Raw genomic sequence first — 24,461 nt, 5'->3', positions numbered from 1 at the left:
TATGATATATATATATATATACATATATATATTATGTGTTGAAAGTATAATATGATATGAATATATAAATATATATGATACTTAGCATATATATACCACCACTAAAAATGTTAAATGATTAGCCTTTCAGTGGGAATGTAGCTTAAATACTGTACACAGTGTATATAATATATATACACATATATGTACTATACACAGTGTATATATATTGCACATATATATACTTACACAGTTTATGTATGTATGTATAGTACACAGTGTATGTGTGTATATATGTATATATATACTGTACATCATATATATATGTATATATATACACATGCATACATACATACATACATACACTCTGTACAGTATTTAAGCCACATTCCCACTGTAAGACTCACCATCTAACAGTTTTAGTAGTGGTTAGGACCACAAGGAAGACCATACTGTAAAACGTTTATGAGTTTGGTGCACTTCTGTAAAGGTAGAGTTGTTAGGGAAAGCCTTAGTCCCCTTAAGGTTGGTGATAAAAATCCAAGCTCCAAATAAAACTCTATCCTCTACTGCAGGTTTGTTACCTGCATATGCTGTGGTCCCTCTGAGCTTAATTTCTTCCCCAACATGTGGGAGTCAAAGAAAAATAATCTCGTGAGATCACTGTAGAAACTAAAATATTTTATAGTAAAATAAAATAATCCTAATGCCCAGCCCAGCGTTTGGTAGAGCATCCACTTCATGAATGAGTTTCATAGTTACCTCAGGAATCTGACGCATGAATCAAAGTTGAGTGCCACAGGAGGTGGTTTGCAAGAGAAGCTAAAGGAAAAGGAACATTCTGTGGTTTGTATTTGCTTGCTGCTCAGGATGGGATGTAGGGTGATAAAGCAAAAGCCCTGAGAGAGAAACACTGTAGCAGTTATGGGTACATAAAGTTGCCAGTCCTAGAGAGATCAGTGAATCCTGTGTCTCTAGAAAGCAGCTGAATGTAAGTTATCTCTTTTCAATAGAGAAATCGTAGATGAGCTATGGTTATATTTTTATTATTGTTTTTATGTTTTGAGGTTAAAATATAGTCACGTTATTTCTCCATTCTCTTCCCTTCCTCCAAATATTCCCAGATACCACTCGATGCTCTCCTTCAAATTCTCGACCTCATTCTTTTCATAAAGTGTTCTTACATATGTGTGCATATATACATTACTAAATACACAAATCCAACCTGCTCAGTCTGTATAATGTTACATGTACATGTGTCTTCATAGGTGATCTGATCATTTAATGGTAAGGAACTCAGTGGAGTCTCCTCCCTAGGGAAGACTGTTTCCCTGCTTATCCACCTTGCTGAGCTGCCGGTTGTTTTGCTTGGGGTTCATGAGCTTTCTCCATCGCTTTAGCTTGTCTCTTGGTACCGTCCTTTAAGCTTGTCTCTTGGTACCGTCCTGCTCTGCGGCTTAGGTTGTGGAGTTCAAGTTGTGATACTTTGTAACTTCTGACATTCACAAGAGACACAGTCTCACAGCCAACCGCCTGTTCTTCAGGTTCTTACAATTTCCCTACTCCATCTTCAGCAACCGTCTGGAGTCTCAGAGGAAGGAATTGGGCTGTATATGCATCAGTTGGGATGCGGTTATACATCTCTGCATTTTGGTTGGCTGTGATTTTTCTGTAATGGTTTCCGTCTGTTACAAAGAGAGGTTGTTTTTCTCGATGAGGGGTGAGGACTATACTTACCTGATGGTGTAAGGACAGATGTTTAGAATGTCCAATATCATTAGGGACAATGCTGCTTTAGTAAAGTGGCAGTTACAGGTTCTCCTCTGAGGTCCATGACTTCTTTGGCCCTGTGTCATTGGCTAGATTTCCAGCATCAGGGATGGTTTCCCTCTCGTTGAGCAGGTCATAAGCCCAATTAGAGAGATGCTGTTTACCAATATGGTATGGGTGCCCCTGCTGCATTCTGGGAGTTACTGTACCATGCCGCCCATTGTTATAGCTCATATGTCTCATAGCTGGGTAGAACTGTTGGTTTCTTCTCTCCCTTCTGATACCAAGAAAGTTAGAAAGAAGCTTTCAGCTCACATGCAGCTTGAATCCTCTAGGCCCTGTGTCTGAGATGCAGGGGTGTCTTTAACAATAGGGATTTACTTGCCTTCTACCACTGGGAGCCACCAAGATCAATAACAATAGCCTCCATTGTTTTGAGAGTGTCTTGCAGGACCCTGAGCAACCTTTCAAAAGAGGGCTTCTTCTGGCTGGTATGGGGGTTTTTGTTAGATTGGTCTTTGGCTCTTGGAGGGAACATTGTTTACCCAGATGGGAAAATGTTGTCATTACATAAACCCCTGTCAGTCAGAGCCAGTCACATCTGGCCAAGAAGCAGGGAGCAGCTAAGGAGAGAGTGTCAGCAACCTGGGAATTTAATACGGGCAGTGACAAGGTTAGTCTGCAATCAGGGTGGATAGAAGTTAAAATCCATTATGGGATAGCTTTCTGTTTTTAAGTTAAACTGTTACCCACTGCTTTACGAACACATTAAGTTTGGTTTTGTGTTTGCAAGTCTAGGACGATTTTAACTTATTTTTATTATTCTCTTTTATGTGTGCGAGCATTTGCTTCCATGTATGTTTGTGCACTCCATCCATTCCTGAGGTCCACAGAGGCCAGTAGGTGACATGGGAATTGGACGTACAGATGGCAAAGAGCCGTCATGTAGGTGCTAAGAATTGAATGTAGATCCTCTAAGGTAATGTTTTCTGAAAACAAATTTACGTTCGCCAAATTTCCTTAAACTTGGTGATAATCAGTAATAACTGACTATATACAAAATAATAGGAGGTGGGTTAACCTCTGCCTTAAAAATCATTACACTAGCATTTTACCGAAACGAATTTGGAACACACAGATTAATTAGAGGTTAATTGCTTGATTGAAATTACAAGTCTAAATGCCGAAGAGATCTATAATATGCTATTACTAGAATTAAGACGTAATTATTGTACAGATATTCCAGTGCAACAGGGAGTGTTGCTGGAGGCTTATTTTCATGGTGCGAGTTGATTAGTCTGAGGTCTCATATCCTCATGTAGCTGATGCTTCAGTAGTGGTGTTATTGCGTGGCTCGAGTAAGTGAATGGCTACGAAAATTCATAAGAATCCTTAAATGGTGCCAGATATTGCTTGGTGTTACTTTCAGAAAGCATTAGCTTCAGTCTTCTATATCCGTTTAAGTCGGTTAATAAAAATCACTCTCTCCTTCTGCTTTCTGAATCCCCACCGAAAAGCAAATGCAGGCTGCCAATGGCAAGAGGGGTTTGTCTGAGACAGATCTCCCGAGGTCATGCCACACCGTGGACAGGATGTAAAACTCTGTGAGTGACCAAAGCACGGAGGACCTTTAATGAAAACAGCTCTGTACAATATCATCATGATAGATAGACTTCTATGCAGTGTCTAAACTCGTGGACCATTTCAGGGATGAACTATGGGTCATATCGATAGCCTCTGTGGTTGGCAGTCTCATATAATGTGCCACATTGGTCGGGGATGCTGAGGTCAGGGACGGAAGCACATGTGGAGAGAACAGGTGTGTGGGAAACCTCTGCACCTTCTCTTCCAGTGTGAGAGGACAATAGAAAAGACATCGAATGGGATTGTGTATTTGAGGTTTGCACATTAGTACGTGCTAGACTGACAGATGACTCGTTCTTTCCCCCCTAAAACAACCACTAGAGTATGTAAAGGAGGCAGCTAAGAAGCCATTATAAGAATAAATATAGTTGGGGCTGGGGATTTAGCTCAGTGGTAGAGCGCTTATCTAGGAAGCGCAAGGCCCTGGGTTCGGTTCCCAGCTCCGAAAAAAAGAACAAAAAAAAAAAAAAAGAATAAATATAGAATGCTTTCGTATGCTATGGGGATGTGAGGTAGTAAAAACACAGGAGTGCCTAACAGATGGGCAGACGGAGAGCTAAACAAAGCAGGTAAAATGTACCTCTAGCAACTTACATTTAATGTTAGAACACAGAGAAGTATAAAAACAATCGCCACTAGCAACTGTTACATTTAACAATGCAGGTAAAATGTAACTCTAGCAGCTTCCATTTAATGTTAAAACACAGAGAAATATAAAAACAATCACCACTAGCAACTGTTACATTTAATGTTAAAACACAGAGAAATATAAAAACAATCACCACTAGCAACTGTTACATTTAATGTTAAAACGCAGAGAGCGAACTATTAAAAAAAAGGACCACCCTATACCAATACTACACCCAAATATACCTCGTCTAAAAGACGTGTTTTTGTGCTTTCGATAAATTGAAAGCAAGAAGATGGGACTATAGAAATAAGAGTGAGGTGCTGTGGTGTTAGTTAGGAGTGGACTTAGCGTCCTGTCAGTGGGGATGGGGATGGCTCACAAGATCAAAGAGCCCGCTCGCCAGAAGCAGTGAGAAGATAGAAATGGGGAATAGCAGATGAAAGCTTCAAAGAAGACATCAAAAGGCAGTGGGTGCTGATTACCTAACACCGTGCGTGGACACAGTGGGATAGAGCCCAGCACTTCAAACTGGCAAATAAATAAATTAATTAAATAAAATAAAGTTTTATCACAATAAAAATTAGCAGAATGGAAAAGTAGATAGATCCAGCTCCTATTCGTAGTTTTAAAAGCATTTTGTTATCAAAGGATAGAACAGTTAGACAAGGACGGGTCACGCACTGTAGAAACAATACAAAATGTTAAGTGCCTTGTCAAAATTGACTTCTGATTGCCACACCCAATAGCTTTACTATACATTATTTGTCAAGTTGCTGTCAGACTTTCTTTGGCAGACCTTGGTAAGGTGCTGGGCATAATCTAAATGTTTGTAAGAGTTTTTTAATGGATAAATATTACGTTTAGAATGTGCCCTCATGTTATTAAATTGGAAATTAATAGCAATGAAATAGCCAATGAAGTTCCAGGTTTTTGGAAATTGAAGCAAAATGCTCTAAGTACTTATAAGTCTGTCGTAGATTGAGTTAGAATGGCCTCCATTGGTTTTTATGTTTGAATACTTGGCCCTTAGATGGTGGAACATTTGGGGAAATGTTATAAGGTGTGGCCTTGTCGGAGAAGGTGTGTCATTAGGGACAGGCTTTGAGGTTTCACAAGACTCACACCATCCCTAGTGTCTCTCTCTGCCCCTTACATCAGTCAAGATGCAACCTCTCTGCTCTTTTGGCTGCTCTGCCATCAAACTGTGAGCCCAAATCAAACAGGTTTTTTTTTTTTTTTTTAATGTGTTGTTTTGGCCATGGTGTTTTTATCAAAGTTCCAAGAAAACTTAGAAAAAGAGGTTGAAAGTAAAATATATTAAAGCAGGTGGCACAGCTACAGTGTATAAAACCATGTAGCTTTAAAAGATGATCTTGGAGAAGAGGCGTAAAGTCACAATTCGACTTTCATGTGAAGGAACTAGGCACACATGGTGGTGCATACCTTTGATCCCAGCGCTGAGAAAGGGGAGGCAGGCGGATCTCTAGTCCGCTCTGGGCTAGAAGTTCTGCACAGGGAGAGCCATACCACAGGGAGAGCCTATCCAAGGATGAGGAGGAGTGGTGGGAGGGGGAGGGGGAGGAGACAGGGAGAGGATGGAGCCAGGAGGAGGAAGAGGAAGAGGAAGAGGAAGAGGAGGCAGAAGAGGAGAAAAGAGGAGGAAGAAAAGGAGGAGGAGGGAGGAGGATCATCGTTGAAGTTGTTAAAATCAGAAGTAAGGAATGAAGCAACAAAATAAGCAGAAGGTATAATAATACAAAGAGTAGATTTGATTCTGTGAGAAGATTAATACAACTAATGAGTGGCTATGACTCATTATACTAAGAAAATGGATAGAAGCTTGTATTATTAATATCAGCAATAAAAGAGGGTGTGCTATTCCTCTGGAAGTTATAATATGATTAACATTTTATAAACAGTAACTTTAACAGGCATGTTACTTACCAATCACACTTTACCCAAAGTGCACACCGAGCTAAATTAAAGAATGCAAAATCTTATACATTTCTAAATAAATGGAAACATTTCACCCATCAGTTAGATAATTTCGCCAGTCTCAGTCGCTGGCCCCAGGCTGTGATAATCAACTGGAAAGGGGTCAGTATAAAGGAAGTTTCTTGAATGGTAGACATAGTCGTGTCTGAGCTGGTGGTTGGTTACAGAGTACATGCATTTCCTCGTAACACACACAGGATTCTTTGCATCTCTGCCATGGGTCTGATGTCCAGTACTGGAAAAAACTACCATGAACTTTCTATTGGTTCTCTCAGACCATTCCTTTTCTACACTGGCCACTGAGTTTATTTAGTTTTCTTTCTGAGACAGGATCTCCTGTAGTTGTGGTTGGCCTTGCTCAAGCTTACTATGTGCTGAGATGGGCTCTGAGTTCAATCCTCCTGCCTCCACCTCTGAAGCTCTGGAATTACAGATTTGTACCCCAAATGCCTGACTTTACCATGAAAACGTCCTCCATTGAAATAATCCTCCCAATACTTGTCCTTTTTAAAAAGCTGCTATCATCGTGAAATTAAATAATCTTGTTTTGTTCAAAATGCCTGCTGTGTAGGTTTTATAAGGCCAGGGGTAATTGTTAATTACTGTGTTCCTACAATCTCTAGTTTAAAACTTTGCCTGGAAGATTCTCAGAGGGTAGGGGAAATAATCAAACAATCTCTCTGTCTCTGTCTCTGTCTCTGTCTCTGCCTCTGCCTCTGCCTCTGTCTCTGTCTCTGTCTCTCTGTCTCTCTGTCTCTCTGTCTCTCTCTCTCTCTCTCTCTCTCTCTCACACACACACACACACACACACACGAGTGAGTATAAGAGAGTTGTTGTAGAAACTATCCTATGAAGTATATGACTTCATTTACTTTGCAACTTATTTTAAAACTAACATGGACAGAATGCCTCATTGATTTAAACAGTGTCAATCTGTTCTGTTAAAATGTCTTTTTTCCCCTACTATAACCATAAGACTCTAAATAGCAATTTTTCCAGCCACTAAATGCAGATATGAAGTTACTTTTAGGGGTTTGTCCCGTAAACCAAGCACGCAGAGTCAACACTTTGTCACATTTATTTGGTGGATTTTGCTTTATATGTTTGCACTGAATCTTTTTTTGAAGTAGCACAGAAGCCGCTTATTTGCTGATCATAAATCAGTAGAGAGTAAACGGAAATACTCAACGTGTGACACATAGGAATGACTTCTTCATAGGAATGACCAGCCCTTGCCCACGTGTGTCCTGATTAGGTAACATGATTATCGCATGTGTAAAAGATCAGTGCTGGTCTGCATGGTCTTTGATGACAGGGGAGTATTGAAGTTAATATGCCAAAAATCTCAATTTGACAACTATATTACCTAAAATTATATTACTTATTTTTAATTATATGTGTGTGCACTTGTCTGCCTGTAGGAGACCGGAAGGAGGTGAGCCTCCTGATACCGGTGTCAGAATCAAACGCAGAGGCTCTGGAAGAGCAGGAAGCATTCCTAACCACTCTGTCATTTCTGTAGCTCAGTTTTCCTCATTAAGTTGCTTACTGATAAAATGGAGTGAAATATAAAAACACAGTCAAGTGACTTGCTGTTACATATAGTATACCGTGTTAGCGTCTTGACAATGCTATTGTGCTGGTATTTCCCACTGGTGTATGAGAGAGTGCTTTTAGTACACAGGTCGTTCCTACAGTTGTTGCCTAAGGATGTAAGGAGTAAAGGAAAGCCCACAGTCACGGAATGCTGAGTGACCAGCTCTGAATGCAAGGCTGCAGGAACAGTCCTCCCGGGTGTGGTGTGAGGGAGCTGGGGTTACTCCATTCTGTTTTCATTGGCATCCTCAGCTAGAAGGTTTATTTTCAGATCTCTGCAGCACGGCTCCGTCTCTCATTAGATTTGCTTGTTATGCTTGGGGAGGAGCCTAGGTCTTGGTCGTTCTTACACATTTGGGAGATTTTTTTTGTCAGATAAACAGCTCAGTATCGGCTCGGAGAGACATTTGAGAAATCCTGGCATAGCATTCTAAGCTAGCATAAGTCTCCATTCAGTAGCTTTCAAAGGATCTGATTCTGATAGCAGACGCTCTTATTGTCAATGAAAGGGGAAAGTGTTTACTTTTATTTGTGAAGGCCTGCCAGTTTGGGAGCATATGGGCTCCAGGGTAGCGTGTGAGCTTATGTGGGGCACCATGAAATCTGCAAAGCGAAGGCATGTTTGAGAATCGAACATAGATTGCCATCTCAGTATGATAGTCTTGCAATTTATTTGAACCATTCAGGGTGATTTGACGTGGACTTGATTTGCTGATTAGAAACAAATGGCCATATAAACACAGGGTGGAAATGGAAGAATTAAAACCACAAATCTGGTTCTGTTACTTGATTTTGCAAGTTTCATATAAACAGCACTGGCTATCGTGAGACGGTCTTCCCTAAGTCCCGACTGCACTCAAGGCACACTTTCAAAGACCATCAGGACCGATCATCTTAGAATTGCCAAAAACATCAAGATTTTCTGCGGCTATGAAAATAAAACAGCAGATATTTAGTCGTTTGGGACTTTTAGAGAGTATTTCTTGAGCACACATGTCTTAGGGTTTCTATTCCTACACAATACAACCAAGAAGCAAGTCGGGGAGGAAAGGGTTGATTCAGCTTACACTGCCACGTTGCTGTTCATCACCAAAGGAAGTCAGGACTGGAACTCAAGCAGGTCAGGAAGCAGGAGCTGATGCAGAGGTCATGGAGGGATGTTACTTACTGGCTTGCTTCCCCTGGTTTGCTCAGCTTGCTTTCTTATAGAATCCAAGACCACCAGCCTGGGGATGGCACCACCCACAATGGACTGGGTCCTCCCCCCTTGATCACTAATTGAGAAAATGCCTTACAGCTGGCTCTCATGGAGGCATTTCCTCAAGGGAGGCTCCTTTCTCTGTCATGACTCCAGCTTGTGTCAAGTTGACACACAAAACCAGCCAGTACAACACAGTTCCACAGCAAGGAACTATGGGAACTAAGGTTAGAGCTGCAGCAGCAGGAGCTTGAGTCTGGCAAAACACAACTGCTAGAATTTGTGGCTAGGCCAGTCCTCTGTTTCTATCAGCTAAGTCTCACAGAAGACCCACAGATATGTCCCTACTTCCATGACCAGTGCCACCCAATCGGGACTAAGGGTTCAAACACCTGGACTTCATCTTCAAACTGTCACATTCTGCCTTCGGCTTCCGTAGGCCCACTGCTGTCTCAAAATGTGCAAATACATTCTGTCCAACTGTATAGGTCCCTATAATGTCAGAGTCCCAGGATTGTTCAAAACATAATATGGTTTATGTGGTTTAAGTTTTAGAGAATCTGGCTTTATGCCCCATGTTTTAAAACAAATGAACAAAAAAAACTACAATCAAAAACACAAAAAGACAGTTACATATTTCTAACATACAATGATACACATAAAGCTGCCCATTCTAAAAGGGCGGAAGGGGAAGTGTTGGGACCTAGGAATGACAAAATCTACAGGGTAAATGTCTAGCCATGTAGCACCATGTTGATATCTAGGATGTGTACTAGACCTTCTGGGTTCCAGTTGCCTTCAGTAACTTAACCTCTGGGGCCTGTGACCACTCTCTTGGGTTATCTAGATTCTGCCTGTGGCTTTCTTCTATGAATAGCTCTTGTTCTAGTATCTCCAATTGCCCAGGGCTCTACTGCAATGCAAGCTGTACCTTCTCTGCTTCATTCAGTGGCTTCTAGGAGACTCCTTGTATAAAATCAAGCTTGCTACAAACTGCCTGACCTCGGGGGCTTTTGAGAAACACGGTACGAGCCATCTTGTATAACCCCGTCACGCTCTTATCTTCCATACAATGCAATACTAAGCAGACAACTCCAAATTCTACTACTGACTTCAGATATAGCCAGGCCCCTTCTACCAAAGCCATAGCGGCCTCTGGGCTCCTACCTGTGGAAACCTAAGACAGTATTTCCTTAGGTGCTGAATCATTCGTAACAGAAACTTTTGTTGAAATGAATTTCGTTTTTGTGTGCTCCAGCCTTCTTTGGGTGCAGTCTTGCCTCAGTGTCACACTTTTTAGTGCCCCAGTAAAGAGTTTTGACAAAATGAGTTTGGGAAACACATGGAGCTGTTGCTTGAACTGAACCTGCCTGCTTTCAAGGTCAGTAGGGTAATGGGCCACGTGGCTTTGGTTTCTTCAAGTGAGCTATGATCCCCTTTTTTAGTAGAAGGGAGTCCTTCAAAAGCTATAAAAATGTTTTCATGCAAATCAATTTAAATATATGTTACAATGAAGGCTATTTTTCTTTTTTAGCTATGATGGTTTTCCTTATCAGCTTGACGTACAGTTCAAACTGCATACATAGAACCATGGAGTTCCATTCTTTCCACATCATTCGAGGGGTTGAGAGGTAAGAGAGGAAGAGGAGAGTTAGATTTGAACGCAGACTGTGAGCTCTGGGTTCAGTTTCTTCTAAAGGGTTAAGGCTGGGGAAGACGTTCGTCGGGCTCAGGTTGCAAGGTCAAAACAATTTCTGGCCTGTCGTGTCTGTCACGTGCAACATTCTTTTGCTCCCAATGATATTTTTTTTAAAGTATCTGATGTTAATTTCTGTTATTTCCTATGTGATTTAAAGAGAAACAATTCTGGAGGCCAAAGTGGGAAATTCGAGGCTTGCTTAGGCTATGGATTGAGACCCTGTCTTAAAGTGACGAAAATTCGTTTTAATGGTGTTCTGGGTCGTGCTATGGTAGTAGCATCAGGAGAGTCTGGCTTCATCAAGGTAGGCATTGTGAGAATAGCGTGATACTGTTTCTCACCGGCTGTTTGGCTCCTACTGGCTTCCAGTTATCCAGCCCAAAGGCTGAGACGGACTCACACTCCGCTGAGGCTAAGTCAGACCTGCAGCCACTCTCTACTTTCTGTTTTTCCTGTCTGGCTTTAGGTGCATAGATCTGAGTAAGTCCCACTTTCACAAAAGAAGCTCAGAAATTTTTACCCACGAAGTTAAGTTGAATTGGTGCAACTTTTAATGAGTTTGGTAAAGTCAATGACTAGGTAATTAGTGAATATTTATCATAGCTTGGCTCATAGTAAATATGTATGGGGGCCAGACTGGCTGGATATCACTTTTTTCATTTACTCCTTCCTAAGTATGCCTTTCTTAATCTATAATGTGAGATTGATAATGTGAACCATGTCCTAGGGTTGTTGTGAAGATGGTCAGTCGGTGTCCTGTGTCTTGGAGGTTTTTGAACAGTGCTTGGCGCATAGCTGCTGTCCTTTGTTAGCTTTTAACAGCTGTTGTAAGTGTTCTGTGAACCAGTTGTACACTCAGATTCCCACGTGCTTGGGAATGACAAGGACCAAGTATTGTGCTAATTAGCCCGCAGTCTAGTTTGCAGAAGGGTGGTAACTGCAGACTGCAGAGCTCTGGGCCTTAAACTGCTTCCTGTCAGAAGATCCTGAAGGTGCACAGGTAGAAGCAGTGTGAAGCCTTTCAAGCAATGCCCTGTGAAGAGCCTGTAGTAACCATGGCTGTAGCTTCTGGAGTCAAGCTGAGCCACTGTGGGGCATCCAGAGGCCCAGCAGTGAAGGATTTGGGATTCTCAGCAAATCAGTTCTTAGAGAGTTGAGAAGTAAATTTACCCTGAGCAACAAGGGTTAGCTGTCCTTGGCTGACAGCATCTGAAAGGATTGCACATCCTGGAGGGTCTGCTTTATTCTTTGGTTTCCGTGGACAGGTTGTAGGGACAGGTGTACTATGAGCTGTGAGGGTGTTCATGTCAAGGTTGGTGTGTCTTAGAAGATGTCTTGCTATGATGCAAGACATCATAGGTATTTTGAAGAGTTTCAGAACTTCTCAGTTCTCCCATTTTTCCCCCTAGACTCAGCTCGTTTTCCCCTTCCTAGCCTGTTGCATCGTTTTACCTTCAAAAGACAAGTGGCTTTTCCTTGGGAGTTTGCATGTTTGTTTGGTTGTTCATTTCTTCCACAGGGAGTTTTAAATGTTTAGATCTGTGGTTCTTGGCCTCAACTGCACATTAGCACCACCCGGAGAGCTCTTAATGAAATAGAATTCTTTGGGCTCAGAGCCCAGACCAATTAATCACAACCCCTGGGGAAAGTTGGGGCTCAGACACTGGTGTATTTAAACCACCCTCTGGGAGACTCACATGTGAATACAGGATTCAGAACCCTTTCTTTAGCTTATAATAGCGAGGTCTCCTGGTCCCTAGGGCCCCCTACCTCAGTTTATCACAGGACTGCTCGTCATCCATCAGGTTCCTGATTTCTATGGGTTTGGAAGACTGACATCCTCTGACAGTTTAGCTAAGCTTGTGATGTTCTGCTTCTGTATCTTAGGTTGAATTTTTTTTTTTTACCAGCATAACAACAGTCTTTCCCACTTCACCAGTATACAGCTCTTCAAAAAGGAGAATTTTCTCCCAGAGAGTGATACTGGATAGTTCTGCCTTCTGGAGACGGGGGTGGAAATACAGATACAGGAAATCTGTATGGAATTGTTCACAAGATCAGGCATCCCAAGGAGGTGAAATAATGAGGTGGAGTCTCCTCTCTGCTGAGTGAACGAGGACCCGCTCCTCACATCCTGTTTCCAGGAGTGCTAAGGAGTAGATACAGCATAGATAAGTAACTTGAGCAGTGGATCTTGTGGTCAGCATACCTGGACCTGAACTGTTTTAATCAGTCCTCAGTTGTGGTTGAGACAGTTAACTTAAAAGGAGAAATGGTTTGGGAGGTCTCAGGTCACCATCACCTGGCCTTTTGCTTTTGAATGGGACACAAAGTGATGGTGGGAACTGTGTAGTGGCACATGGCAGTGACAGATGCTGACCTCATGGCGTTGGAGAAGCATACGGATAGGACGCAGCCCTGATGAGGACATGCCTCTAGGACTTGCCCATGGAAGGGAATAAGGTCCTTCAGCCTCCAGAACGTCCTTGCCTATGGAAGGTTTCATCACTCGTACAACCAGCTGCTGAGCAAGGTTTAGGTACACGGTTCAGGGGGACACTGAACCACAGTGTGACGTAGGACCCAATCTGCCTTTTCTATTTATTACCCATCTGTGCGTTTCTACCAAGTTATGCATTTTCATCTGTCAGAATGTATTTTATCAGTCGTGATGCAGGGGCGATGGGGAACTGGGGGTAGCCACTAGAAAGTCCCAGATGTCAGGGAAGAGAGATGATCCCAGAACCCAACGAGGATGACTTTAGCCAAAATGTGCAGTGAGCGGGAGATAAAACCTGCAGAGACCACCTCCTGTACATAGGCACGGCCCTGAGTTGAGGGATGGGGTCGCCCACCCATCTAAAACTTTTTTACTCAGAAATGTTACTGTCCAAAGGAGAGACAGGAACAAAAGGTGGAGCAGAGACTGAAGGGAAGGCCACCCAGAGACTGCCCCACCTAGATATCCATCCCATCTGCAGACACCAAACCCCACGCTACTGCTGATGCCCAGAAGTGCTTGCTGACAGAGCCTGGTATGGCTGTCCCCTGAGAGGTTCTATGAACACCTTACCAATACAGATGCAGATACTCTGAGCCAACCATTGGACTGAGCCTGGGGATGCCAATGGAAAGGTTAGAGGAAGGATTGAAGAAACATAAGGAGATTGCAACCCCATAGGAAAAATGATTTCAGTTAACCTCACCCCTCAGAGTTCCCAGGGACTAAAACACCAACTAAAGAATATACATGGAGGGAGCCATGGCTCCAGCTGCCTATGTAGCAGAGGATGGCATTGCCTGGCATCAGTGGGAGGGGAGGCCCTTAGTCCTGTGGAGGCTCGATGCCTCAGCTTAGGGGGATATGAGAGCAATGATGTGGGAGTGGGTGAATGGGTGGGGGAGCACCCTCCTAGAGGCAGAGGGGAGGAGGGAGAGGGTGAATGGGATGAGACGTTGTGGAGGGGTAACTGGGAAGGGGGATATCATTTGAAATGTAAACAAATAAAATGATTAATAAAAACAGAGAGTGTCCAGTATGAGTGCATATGGTATTTATAGTTTTCTGGACTCATCTTTGCAAAGAGAAAGATTGGCTGAGGGTTCTGATCTCTCTTCTACTGCTGTGAAGGCTTGGGAGTCTTAGACCTAGGGTCTTGAGTTGTATCATTGCAAAGCGCTCAGGGTCTAAAGCATTCTGGCTTCCAGAGCCCACACATGCCTGGGTTCCTGTTAAGTTTGCATTTCCCCTTTTTGCTCTCTTTCTTCTTCTGTTTCTTTTAATTTCAAAAAAAATACTATGCTCTGCGTTTTAGTATCAAGTAGCAAAGTACAAAGAAATATATGTACATTTCAGGGTCTGAAAATGATGTTGTTTCTATATTTATTTGCGCACCTCTTTAATCATTCCAGAGAGACAGAAAATGAAACGTGAACGTTTTCATCTACGGGGTGAATCTCGTTCCTAATCCATTACAGTTAACGGGTAATATAAGGTATTTACCTGAAATACCGCTAAGTGAGTCTAAACATAGTTACTATCTATGTGATAACACAGAAGGCTTCAGAGCGTGGCTGTTGTCCTTTCCGGTCATAAAATATTTACTAGATGCCAGCTACATGCAAGATGCTTCACCAGGTGCTCTGGTAGTGAGTGGGAGTCAAAAAGAAGATACAGAGACACGGAGGTTGAGAAGCTCGCTCAAATTGTGAAGGAACAATGTGTCCTGTGTGAGCCGCACTGAGGGATTAAGTGTTGGTCGAATCATACAACATAGGGAGTGAAGCCTCAATCATCTGTTCCATCTCTCGTTCATAAATACTTTGTTCGCTCTCCGAATCTCACTTTTGCTGATTCTTCCTATAGGTTTGCTGTGCAATTTATAGTAAGTGGTATTTTAATATCCAAATCATAATTATATTTTTTTCCTCTTTAGTTTTTGGAATGAAAACACAGTTGCTGAGAAAGCCGTTGCCTTATGTCACGAGATCTGTCTCCAGGAGCCTGTACATTGCTTTTCTCTAGATTTAGCATATCTTAAAAGATAGGCTAGCTGGCCTTCCCTTCAGTCTCTGCTCCCTACCTGGGAATCCATCCCACATACAGTCACCAAACCCAGACACTACTGCGGATGCTAAGAAGTGTGTGCTAACAGGAGTCTGATATAGCTATCCCCTGCGAGGCTTTGTCAGAGCCTGACACATAAATACCTAGGCGGATGCTTGCAGCCAACCATTGGACTGAGAACGGGTTTCCAATGGAGGAGTTAAAGAAAGGACTGAAGGAGATGAAGGGGTTTGCAATCCCACAGGAAGAACAACAATATCAACCAACCAGAGCTCCCAGGCTCCAGCTGCACATGTAGCAGAGGATGGCCTTGTCGGGCATCAATGGGAGGAGAGGCCCTTTCGAGACTCAATGCCCCAGTGTAGGGGAATGTCAGCGTGGGGAGGTGGAAGGCAGTGGGTGGATGGGGGAGCACCCTCATAGAAGCAGGGGGAGGGAAAAGAGGATGGGGTTTTCCAGAGGGGAAACCCTGAAAGGGGATAACATTTGAAATGTAAATAAAGAAAATACACAATAAAAGGAAAGAGAAAAAGATAGGCTAGCTTTGCAAAGCATATCAAATTAGGGTAGTCACTTGTTTACAATTATTTGTTTCTGCCTCTGTCTTCTCTGCTATGAGCCATTGCTGCTTAATCATGGTGAACCTTTTGTTTTGTGGCAAAATGAAACAGGAAATTGCTTTAAAAAAAACTAGTTAGTCAGAGAACCGAAATAACTTGTTAATAATAAATAACTTGTTGCGAGCCATGATGGCACATCTCTGAAATCCTAGCTCTTGTCAGAGAGACAGAGGGGGACTACATATTACAGGTTAACGTAAGCTACTTATAGCAAGACAGTATTTCAGACAAGAAAGCAAAAAATATCTGCTAACAGAACACCAAAGAAGCCATGGCAGGCACTTAGTATCCTAAGCAGTGTATCTTGGATCAGTTAATTCTTAGTCCCGGGTTAGTCTCTGCTTCCGTGAGAACAGCATGGCTGAGTTATCCTTCTCTTCAGGAGGAAAGGATTATTTTGACTAAAGGTTTTTGAGTTAAGGCAGGAAGGATGTCACGATAGCATTCAGTGTGAAGGGAATCGATCACATAGTGTGTGCTAGGAAGCCAAAGGCAAGCAGAAAGATCTGGGGTCCTAATATTGTCTTTCAGAGAATGCCCGGTCACCAAACTTCCTCCCACTAGCAACCACTTCATAGAGGTTTTGCCCTCTCCCCTTAGCAACAGGAGCTGGAACTTAAGCCTTTAGCGTGTGTGCTTTTGAGACACTTAACAAGACCACAGAAGCCCCATATTCACCTGCCCTGGAACACATGCATGAACTTTGTATCAATAGGAGACAACACAAAGGTATTGCAAACCACAGCTCTGTTGTGTGTGTTAGTGTCAGACATGTTGGATATGGAGAGCTTGGTACGATTTGTTCAGAATGTGGAAATAATCATTATGGCATTGTGAAATTATAATTCGTATGAAAGAAATAAGTATTAGACCTTTCTCAGTTCCAATTTCAGTACAGCATAAAGATAACTTTTCTAGTGAATAAAATCTGATTAATTTGCTCTCCGATATTGCTGTGATCCACACACACACATCAGCTCCATGCTGTTGGCTCTGTGGTGAGTGTGTATTCAGTCTTGCTAAGTTCTAGGGAGAGCTCAGCCAGTGATTTTTAGACCCTGGGAAGTATGTGTGTGGTCGTTGCTGTTAGACTGTGTGATGAATATGTCCTCAGTGCCCTGGGGCTCTGTGGGGTGTGTGCACTCAGTTCTGTAGGCACTGGGGAGAGTGATTTCAGACTGTATGGTGAATGTCTGTGCATGCAGACTGTGTGGTGTGTACACAGCACTGTGAGAATCTGAGGAGTGCACACTTGGTGTTTTCAGACTATGGCGAGTGTATACTCAGGTATGGCAGACCCCGAGGAGTAGACATTATGTGCTTTTGACTCCGTGGTAAAGGAGAATGCACTAGCAGTATTAGGATCTGTGGTGAGTGTGACATCAGTGCTGTAAGACTCCGTTGTGTGTCCTCGGTGCTGCTAGACTCTGGGGAGTGCACACTCGGTGTTTACATATTCTGGCGAGTTAGTGTGAACTCAGTTATTTGGCGTTCTGCGATGAGGACAGACTCAGACACTGGTGTGTGCTGTTAGACTCCGGGCGGTGTGCACACTCAGTGAACACTCTCGTGAGTAGCGTGCACTCTGGGAAGTGCATGCTCCGTGTATTTAGATCCTGTGTTCAAGGAGTGCATGCTCGGTGATGGTAGACTCCGCCGTGAATACATACTCAGGGCTCTCGGAACAATCTCACAGTGTCATGGCATTTCTTTTTGCAGGTACATGTTGGGACTTGCGGCCATTCCAGCCGTTATACAATTCCTCGGATTCCTCTTTTTGCCCGAAAGTCCTCGGTGGCTGATACAGAAAGGACAGACTCAGAAGGCCCGCCGAATTTTGTCCCAGATGCGTGGGAATCAGACCATTGACGAGGAGTATGACAGCATCAGGAACAGCATCGAGGAGGAGGAGAAGGAAGCCAGCGCAGGTATGTGTACTTGGCGCTGCGGGAGACGGAGAAGGACGCCGCAGCCGTGTTCAGGAATTCAGTGTTACTGAACACGGCCTTAGGATGCAACCTAACAAAAGGAAAGATATTTAAATTTATTACAATAGGCGATTGAGATACATTTTCCCCGCAGTAACGGTTATCGCTCTCGATCAGCTCACTGTTTGCAAATTTGCATTTAAAATGTGTCCGTTTTTATTTCATTCTGTTCTAACTGGAAGTTCATATGGGGACACGTGTTATTTTTTTTCTTTCCTGAGACAACGACAGACATTCGTCTGAAGGTGTTTCTTTGTCAAACACAGCGTTGGCCGTCTTCAGCCCCCTTTGCTGCCGGTTTCAATAGAACTGAAAGCTACTTTTTTCTACAGCATCCAGTGTGCCCTGGCAGCGGGATGAGTGTGCTGGGACTTGTCACTGTATTTGTGTGAAACACAGTTATCTACTGCTACAACCTCCTTGGTCAAACCAGAGAGCCAACTACTTGTTTTTGAACACTTGGCAAAACGTCTATCGCATGTCTGGCAATGCTGGTGTCTCTAAAGAAACACCTTGGTGCAAAACAAGGAGACTTGCGCCTCCACAAAATTATGTCCTTAGACTGTGTTCAACGTTATGTTCACTTTAAAAAGCACGATTTTAAAATATCTATTTAAATTGCAAATAACTTCTTTTTTCTCCGGTCTGAATTCTCCCGGTAGTGCCTTAAATGAAATATCTGTTTCTTTGGTAATGATGAGTCCTCTTGAAACCTACGTTCTAATTATGTGTGATTAGAGTGGAAAACTCAGTTCTTGGCGCTATTGCATGAAATGCTGTGTGGAATTTATATATTGATTAGCTGAGAGAGACTTGTCTACAGACAAGATTGTTGCATTTTCACTATAAACTATTAAGCACAAATCTTTTACTTTTTAAATATGGTCCTGTTTTGATTTTTGTCTTTGTTTTAATTCATGGCTTTGCATAGCTCGACATGGCCTGGAAGTCATTTGTTGCTAAGGATGACCTTTACGCTGACACGGAACTCTTGATCTTCCTGCACATTACCTCTTGGGTAGTGGGAATGTAGGTGTGCACCCCCACTGCCCAACTTGTGCATGGCTTCATTTTGATTGCCTACAAATATATGTCCTTGACAGAGAAATTAACTTGGGGTTCGTAACTGCTGAGAATTTCTAACCGACTAGACTCTAAAGAAGCTGGAGGCCCCTGTGGTTGGAGTTATTGATAGGTGCTTTTGTTTTTATCACTGGAACCAAGGAAGACATCATCTGGGGGAGTGAACAGAGAAATTTTCTATTCCCTCTTGTTGCTTAAGATGTATACATGGTTGGAAATTTTTCTTAAATACTATAATATACTTGAGGCTTGTTTCCGGTTTGAATCTTCCAAACTTTGGCAGCAATGTGATCAAGCCATCTCTGGATTTGTACTGTGTGACATATATCCTCTTGCTTAAATTTAAATGTTTAGCCAATGTTTTTTTAAGGTTCAGGTCTACAGCAAATCTGAATACAAATCAACTGTCAGGAATTACCTCGTCATTTTTGCTTAAGCTTCCCTGCCCCCACCCAGTTTATTTCATTGCACAAATGTGTACCAAGTCATGAGTTAAATACACAACTGGCATAGGAGCTTCAGAGAGACCAAGTCAGTTGTTTCAAGTAGTGATTGGCAGGGTTCAGTTAGCTTTGAAGTTACAGAGAGGTAGGCATGGAGGGCCTAAATACTGTTTTGAAACGGGCAGCTATGCTAAGCTCAGAATCTATCTGAATTTGCCTACATGACTTTAGAAGTTAACAAAAGATTTCACTCTGCAATATAACTTTCTATGTGAGGTTTCAAATTTATTTTTCTAAATTCCAATCATACTTTTTAATCAGCTTTCTGTGCTTAGAGACCTGTCTGTGCATCCCAGACGTGAATCGAGGAGTTGCAGTCTCTGGTTTGGACAAATGTGTTCATGGGGTATTGGAAATAGACCGTGACCTTCTCACTAGCCATGAGTGGGGTGTCTCTGGGGCTCTAGTTTACAAGCTAATACCTTTCTCCCACAGCAAGGAAAACCCAAGCATCCAGCAAGAGATAGGATTCCTTGGAGGGCAATCCTCTTAACAATCACATTCATTTATGTATGAATGTGTGTATTTGATGTGTGCATGTAGGTGAGTATGTATGTTCCATACTTTGTGTGTGTGTGTGTGTGTGTGTGTGTGTGAGAGAGAGAGAGAGAGAGAGAGAGAGAGAGAGAGAGAGAGAAGGAGGGCGGGGGTAAGGAGAGAGGGAGAGGGATGTATTTAGTGTATACATGTATGTGAGTATGTATGTTCCATGGTGTGTGTGTGTGTGTGTGTGTGTGTGTGTGTGTGTGTGTGTGAGAGAGAGAGAGAGAGAGAGAGAGAGAGAGAAGGAGGGCGGGGGTAAGGAGAGAGGGAGAGGGATGTATTTAGTGTATACATGTATGTGAGTATGTATGTTCCATGGTGTGTGTGTGTGTGTGTGTGTGTGTGTGTGTGTGTGTGTGTGTGTGTGTGAAGGGCGGGGGTGGCGCCCAAGTGGCCAAACTTGGTGGCAAGTGCCTTCACCTGCTGAATCATCTTGGCAACCTGGAAGGCAGTTTATGGAAGACTCTTGAGTGCTAACGCTGTCTGTCCCCTTGTCTGATGGGCTCAGATGTCTTTCTGAATTGCGTCTCCCTGTCTTTCTCCTGAGAAGAAAACACCTATCCCTGGGAGGTGGGGAAAGGAACCCAGAGGCATCCAGTGCCGTTCTGTGACCACTGTCATCTCTGAGCTCTCCTGCAGGAGCTGCTGGTGCTCACAGAAGCTCTCACAGGAAAGCCTGCCTCTCCACTGACATGTCCAGAGACTGAGATAGTGGGTACCAAGGTGGGACCAGTGGTGGGATGACGGATGGAATGGAAAAGGTTTCCTTCCCTACAGGAGTCTACACATTGTGAGGGACACGTAGGAAGCCAGGAATGGCCATGGGTGTGGAGCAAGGTGGTCATCAGAACAGCTTCAGTGCTGGACGGATAGGCCAGGCCTTCACGCACGGGATAGTGATCATTGGAATCACTTGTGACACCGGTTCAATCTTCAGTATGTAAAATAAGGCCCCCATAGTAAAATAAATACGTAAACTTTTTTTCCCAACCAAGATTACGCTGCTCACCTAGATCCTAGATACTTTCAAAGTAAATATATTTAATAGAACACAAGCCAGAAAATTCACCTTGTATTTCAAAACTAAAATATTAATGTAATAAATATTTTAGCTTAATATGTTTATTTTATATATTTAATAAGTATGCCTTGGCATTTGTTTGTTTGTTTGCACTGCTGGAGATGGAACTCAGGGCCTCCCCACACAGGGTAGCTAAACGCTTTAGCACTGAGCCAAAACCTTGATATCAGTGTACCTGGGAAGGAGCCCTTCAGAGACACTCTTCCAGGTTGAAATATCATACAGGCTCATCTAATCCCCGTTGCAGGCAATCAGGTGATGTTGTGTCCATCTTACTCTCAGAATATTCAGTCCAACAAGATTTTGACTTTATCAATAAAGTTTGAGAACTCACTGATACGGTCAAACATTGCCTCTCTGTTTTGCTTTCTGGTGAGGGGAGTTTAAAGAACTTAGAAAGTAAGAGTGTGGAGCTAAGGGGCATTATCCAGCATCTCCCCATGAGTTCATTTTGACTTCTCTCTAGCTCTTTGGGGTCATGATTATCATGTCAGAAACAGATGGCTGCCTCAACCCCCCCCCCCCTTTTTCCTTTTCACCAGTAATTTTGCAGTTAGGTCATAAGTCTTCCTGTAAGTCATTTTCTTTTTCAGTGAATTGATGTTGTGCATGGCCACTTGTGCAAATCATATCTTGCAGAGAGGTATTTGCAGGGAGGGCCAATACCGTAGCTTGATAGAAATATCCCTGTGGCTTCTTTAGAAATCCAATCCTGAGTGGTGACCTTGCAGTGAAAGGCTCCTTGCTGTTGTCATCTGCTGCCCTAAGAGGACAGTCTGCCCCTGCAAAACAGTCGTAGGTTGCATACATTACATGAAATTGAAATAAATGTTGACAGCTTGTTCGGAAGATGACCCATGACTTTCTGCATATTGGTAGTGATGACAGGTCTGTATCTAAAATTCTAAAGACCGTTGTGGAATTCCCTGAACTGTCAAAGCTGTTGGCTGTTATATGACCCCACTGTGGCAGAGCATGCACTGACACAGAAGGCCATTCATAAACAGAAGGCCACTGCCCTCTGTCACTGAAGGACACTGGGCAGGGTGTGGAGTTGTAGCAAATTGGCTTGCTCAGATACGATGACTGACTTAAGCTATTCCATTCAGTGCTGCTTTAAATAAGCAGTACATTGATTTTCTAAACCCCAAAGGGCTTTTAACACCTTATAAAGATGAGAATAGTTCTTAATTTCACATCAAAATGTCACTGACTCCCCTGTTATGTAGGATGAAGAGCAGCAGAGATTTTCCATCTGCATACTGGTTGAATGAAACTTTTCTGGTTGCTGGAGGCTTTCTGGCCACCACTGTCCATTTCTATTGAAACCCGGGGTGTTTCAGGGTGTGAATAGGTAACTCCTAAAGGCCAGCTATATATTTTTATTTTCTTGCTACTAGTCTATAAATCTAAATCTCATAAGAAGAAAATCCATGCTAAAACAGCTCAGCGTCAACTCCCATCCACCCGCCAATTCGTTGTGATGCCCACACTGTTTTTAAATTGTCTGCATTCAAACCAAAGAAGAGGTGAACCCCAGAGGGCAGAGCTTTCAAAAGAGTTCTGCTTCAGTAATTTCCTTATAGGTTACCTTAAATCCATTCAGTGCAGCTAATAGTCTACTTTATAAATTATATATCTATTGTTTATCTAATATATATAATATATGACATGTGATATGTGGTATATTATATATGATATATAATATGTAACATTTTATATATATATATATGTATATATACATACATACATACATATATATATATATATATATATATATATATATATATATATATATATCCTCTCTCAAGATGACTTAAATTGCTGTGACCTTTAAAGATTATCTAGTGTGTACAGGTTAGAGAGCACCATAAGCAACATTAAACTTTTTCCACTACCACCAGGCCTCTGTCAGAATCGAGTTCTTCTGTGCTATGTGAGGAAGTCCAGCTCTTTTTTAGTGTCTGCTATTATCAAATGTTTCTCAAAAAAAAACAATGAAAGAAAGAATGAAAGAGAAATGAAGAACAATGAATGGGAAAGAGAAAGTAAAGAACAAAAGTGAATTCATTCATTCCTTCATGTTTTAAATTCAGTTTGTATTTTGGACCCAGGACTTCAAATGTTAGCACATTTCTCACTCTCTCTGATTACACTTCCCAAGGCCTCTGAGCTCATGATCTACAGGAGTAGCATCCTCCATCCCCATCCCTTTGGGAGGTTCACCACAGCTTCCTGCTTCCCTTTATTCACTCATTGGTACCTGTATTCCTTGAAATGTTTAAAAATGAGTACTTACCCAGATGATGAGAAAGTTAGGTTTAAGAAGGTGAAAAACAATCAATTTCTGGAGAGACTGTTTTCAAAATGCTTTTCTGAAAATGGCTTCCACTGCACATCTCTTAGATGCAATACCCACAAACCTCTTTATTTTAGAGAACTGAATGTAATCACTGTTTTTTTTCAGTGGTATGATGAACAGCAGGAACTTTCAAAGAAACATGTTGTTACCATCACCACCACCACCACCACCACCACCACCACCACCACCATCATCATCATCTTTGTTTCGAGGTAGCTCAAATGGTTGCTGCATAGCTCAAACTCATCTCAAACTTGTAATGTCCCACCTCAGCCACCGTAGAGCAGTTACAGGCAGGTACCCTCACACATTGCAAACTAAACTGTGCTTAAGTCAGATCTTTTGTAGTCCTGCTTCACATTCAGTATTCACGAGAGGTTCTAGTGTTAATCAGGTAATAACCATTTCTGTTTAATAATTGCCTATCTCTGCAAATGCCAGCACGCATTTTTTGTCTCTGTCTACAATTCTCATTTAAAAAAAAAAGGCCTAAAAATTAGAGATCATCCCCCATGTTATGTTGAGAAATTAGAGATGTGTCTGAGCCCCACTCCCGTTCCCTCCCTTCCCCCCATAGCCTACTTCTGTTGCTACATGGAAGAAATGCAATGGGTCGAGTAGCTTAGAACACACTAGATTCCTTCAGGGTGTCCTTTCCTACAAGGAAGGATCCCAAATGGCTCAAGCAAACATTGCTCACAAAAGGCAGTCCTCTTCCAGGTCTGTTGAGTATGACTGGGTTCAGTTGCTTCTCCTGCCATCTGTTTCCTCTCTCTCTCTTTTCTATTACTAGGGTTAGGTCTCCAGAATTACAGACACCAGTGTCTTCCTTTTACTCCTGGAGTCTTCCTCTCCCTCTAGCTTCCTTCGTGGCCTTCAGAGTTTGCAAGCCAACTCGCAGGGTACATCCTCCCACACTCACTTTGAGACATCTCTTGTGAGCTTATTAGTAAAATTTTCTCACAGTGTGCTCTTGATTTCCCAAGTTGGTTTTGCTAGGAAAAATGGATTGCTTCTTGGCTCTCTTGGAGAGGGAAGTGTGCAGGGTAGATCTGAGACTGGGAGGAAAAAAGCTCAAATCATGAGATGGTTCACAGCCATGGACTCTACACAAGAAACGCCATGACTGTAATGACTATAAGTTCATGTTAAACCAGAATAGTGACGTTGTTGTAGTAGCTTCCTGTGTGCTCAACACTTTG

General features: G+C 42.5%; 1 protein-coding gene across 1 annotated transcript in view; it reads left to right on the top strand.

Annotated features, from left to right (window-relative positions):
* Nucleotides 1-24,461, top strand: part of Slc2a13 (solute carrier family 2 member 13) — a 318,829-nt gene that overhangs the window by 58,935 nt on the left and 235,433 nt on the right. The window contains 1 exon segment of the mRNA NM_133611.2: nucleotides 17,419-17,627. Coding sequence (NP_598295.2) covers nucleotides 17,419-17,627 — 209 coding nt within the window.

Source organism: Rattus norvegicus, chromosome 7, assembly GCF_021556685.1.
Source record: "Rattus norvegicus strain SHRSP/BbbUtx chromosome 7, alternate assembly SHRSP_T2T, whole genome shotgun sequence".
In the NCBI taxonomy this organism is placed as follows: Eukaryota; Metazoa; Chordata; class Mammalia; order Rodentia; family Muridae; genus Rattus; species Rattus norvegicus.
The sequence above is the reverse complement of the archived record's forward strand: the minus strand, read 5'-3'. Positions and strand labels throughout refer to the sequence as shown.